The sequence below is a fragment of the Geospiza fortis genome, unplaced genomic scaffold (genome assembly GCF_000277835.1).
Source record: "Geospiza fortis unplaced genomic scaffold, GeoFor_1.0 scaffold261, whole genome shotgun sequence".
Lineage (NCBI taxonomy): Eukaryota > Metazoa > Chordata > Aves > Passeriformes > Thraupidae > Geospiza > Geospiza fortis.
This window is the reverse complement of record NW_005054578.1, coordinates 433015-435727: the sequence shown is the minus strand read 5'-3', so window position 1 is coordinate 435727 and position 2713 is coordinate 433015. Positions and strand designations below refer to the sequence as shown.

Sequence of the window (2713 nt, the reverse complement as noted above, 5' to 3'; positions counted from 1 at the left end):
CTCTGCTGTGGGACCTGTGGGTGCTTGCAGAGCAGCACCTGATTCCCATTTTGTGGACAAGATGGCAGCAGTTGGGTGTTGTGCTCCTGCACCTCAGGGGAGGGAGGAAGAGAGGGGCTCCAGGCTTTTGGATCAGCCTCTTTTCCTGTCCTTCAGCCTGTCCTCATCTGCTCTTGACCTTCCCAGTCCTGAAAAGTCTGCCTTCAGCTCTGTGCTCACCTTGCCTGCTCAGCACCTGGCCTCGCTGCTGATCCCTGGTTCCACTGCCCACCCTTCACACCACCTTCTTTCCTTCTTTCTGGCCGCAGGGAGGCGGGGTCTGGCCAGGAGGAGCCAGAGGGTTCCTTCAAAAAGAGGCGGAGGAAGAGGAAACATCGTAGCACAGACAGGAGCCCTTGTGCTGTGGCTGTGAAGGAGGTGGATGAGGTCTCCAGCCCTCCCAAGAAGGAGAGGATTGTTTCTCCAGAGTGCTGCAAGGACAAAGACTCCAGGCTCCCCAAGGAAGGCATTGCCTCTCAGAAGGACTTCACTGATAGAGACTCCAGGCCCCTCAAGAAGAAAATGGTCTCTCCAGGGGACTTTGTGTCTGTCCTGGGGAAGGAGGGGGCACACAGGGGTCTCAGCCATGGTCTGGCCTGTCAGGACATGAGGAGTGGGCCCAAGCAGCATGTGCCAGAGCTCAGTACTGGCCTGGGCGTGGAGCCAGCTTCACCCCTCAAGAGGAAGAAGAAGAAAAAGAAGAATAGGAGCAAAGACAGCCCTTTGAAGAAGACAGAAGAGTGCAGCTCTGGGGTGCTGTCTTCAGACAGGTGAGGGACGAGGGCCATGTGAGAGCCCGAGGCCAGGCTCCCTGAGTCAGGGGCTTCTCATCTTTGTGCAGGGGGGATGCACCTCAGCGTGCATCCAGCTGACCGCCTGATCCCTGTGGGTGGGTTCACCTCTCCTGGGCCAGTGCAGCTGTCTCTGTGCCCTGTTGCTCTGTGGGAAGCTCAGACTCTCCTGCTCTGGTCTGGCTGATGTGAGCTGACCCTGCTGCCTTCCCCAGCTCCAGGACAGCTGAGCCAGAGCCCTGTGGGACACATCAGAGCACAGTGGAGGCTGGAGAGCACAAGCACCGCAAACGCAAGAGGATGGAGAGCCTCAGCGGCCTGGCTGCCAGCACTGTCCCTGCCGCCGCCGCCACCAGCCCAGGTGTGACCCTGTGCCCTGTCTGGTGCCTGGCAGGGCCAAGCCGGCGGCTTGTCTGCCCAGGAGCCCCTTGGAGCCCTGCTGTGCCATCCCCAGTGTTGCTGGTCCCACTGTCCTGTGCCTTGGAGGAGGAAGTGGGACCGGCCCCTTGATTGACCCCCAGGACAGGCACTTGTGTGCCCAGACATCCTCAGCCATGAGGATCTTGTCTGTCCAAACGGTGTTTCCTGGGATGAGATCACTTTGGAGGGGAGGGACATGGCAGCTGCCCTTGCTCCCCCTGGCTCACCCTCACCCTGCCTCTCTCTGCAGTGGCAGCACGTGCCAGTGGCAGCCAGGATGGGGATGAGAGACCCTCCCTGGCTGCCCTGAGCCCTGTGGCCAGCAGCTGGGCCGGCACAGCCCCTGAGGGCCACGAGTCCAGCGTGGTGGACAAGCTGCTCCAGAACTCCTTGGACAAGGCTTACGGCAAACAAGGTAATCCTGGCTCACCTGGGTGGGCAAACAGCCGTGCAGCCCCCCTGCCCTGAGCCCGGGGTGGGGGCAGAGCCCCCCAGCCAGTGCAGGCAGGGGCTGCTCCTGGAAGGAGGCAGGTGCAGCCGGGCATGGGGCTGGCACAGGTGGGCAGCAAGGGGCTCCATCCGTGGGGCAGGGCCTGGGGCAGCGGGGCACAGCCTGGTCCTTCTGCTGACTACACTGCTCTGCAGTCTTGACCTGGCAGGGTGAGATTTCGGCCGTGAGCCAGGATGCCATTCGGGACACAGCACTGGCCCAAAGCAAGACCGTCATTGATGAGTGGGACCAGGAGTTTGACAAAGGAAAGGTGGGTGCTGGGCTGGGGCGGGTGGGAGGAGGCTGGGGCCTCTGCACGCTGACCTGAGCACTCTCCTGCCTCTGCACAGGTAAAGAAAATGAAGAAGATTAAGCAGGAGCGGAGGAGAGACTCAAACCCGTTCCAGAAGTTGCAGAACAAACACAACTTCTGGTTGATGTCACATCCTGCCAAGATGGCCAGCCTGGGCCACCGGCTCTCAGGTGAGTGAGCCGGGGGGCACAGCGACCCTTGGGGGCTGGGGGCGGCAGCCTGCTGGGGGCTGACACTGCTCTTTGCCTCGCAGGTTGAGATCTGCATCCCCACTGCTCAGGGAGCAGTCCCGGGTCAAGGACCGAGGGCAGCACTGTCCTGGGAGCTGGCGGTGGAGCACACACAGAGGGGAGGGAATACAGCCGCAGCCCTGGGCTTGTGCCTTTTCCTTCGGGGAGCTGCTTTCCAGCTGCAGAGGAGCCTGCCCCCTCTGCCTTGCCTCCAGCCTGCCTCGGCCGGGCTCCTCGTCATCTTCTCCGTGCCTGTTCCCCTCCTGCCGCAGCCCGCACCTGCGGGGGCTCCTGGCAAGTGCCTCAAGCCCGTCCCTGCTGCTCCGTGCTGCTGTGCCTCCCGTTGCCCGCGTTACCGGCCCTCACTCCATGACGCCCCATCCCTGCACGAGCTGCATGGAGAGCCTCCCCTGGCCCCGTGTCGGCCCCC

At 62.5% G+C, this 2713-nt stretch overlaps 1 protein-coding gene across 1 annotated transcript in view; it reads left to right on the top strand.

Moving 5' to 3' along the window:
- The window catches only part of USP36 (ubiquitin specific peptidase 36), an 8996-nt gene extending 6293 nt beyond the window's left edge, over nucleotides 1-2703 (top strand). The window contains exons 13-18 of the mRNA XM_031064277.1: nucleotides 309-809; nucleotides 1046-1191; nucleotides 1501-1665; nucleotides 1896-2011; nucleotides 2091-2223; nucleotides 2307-2703. Coding sequence (XP_030920137.1) covers nucleotides 309-809; nucleotides 1046-1191; nucleotides 1501-1665; nucleotides 1896-2011; nucleotides 2091-2223; nucleotides 2307-2311 — 1066 coding nt within the window. The 3' untranslated portion in view covers nucleotides 2312-2703. The remainder of the gene's footprint in view (nucleotides 1-308; nucleotides 810-1045; nucleotides 1192-1500; nucleotides 1666-1895; nucleotides 2012-2090; nucleotides 2224-2306) is intronic.
- The last annotated feature ends 10 nt before the right edge of the window (nucleotides 2704-2713 follow it).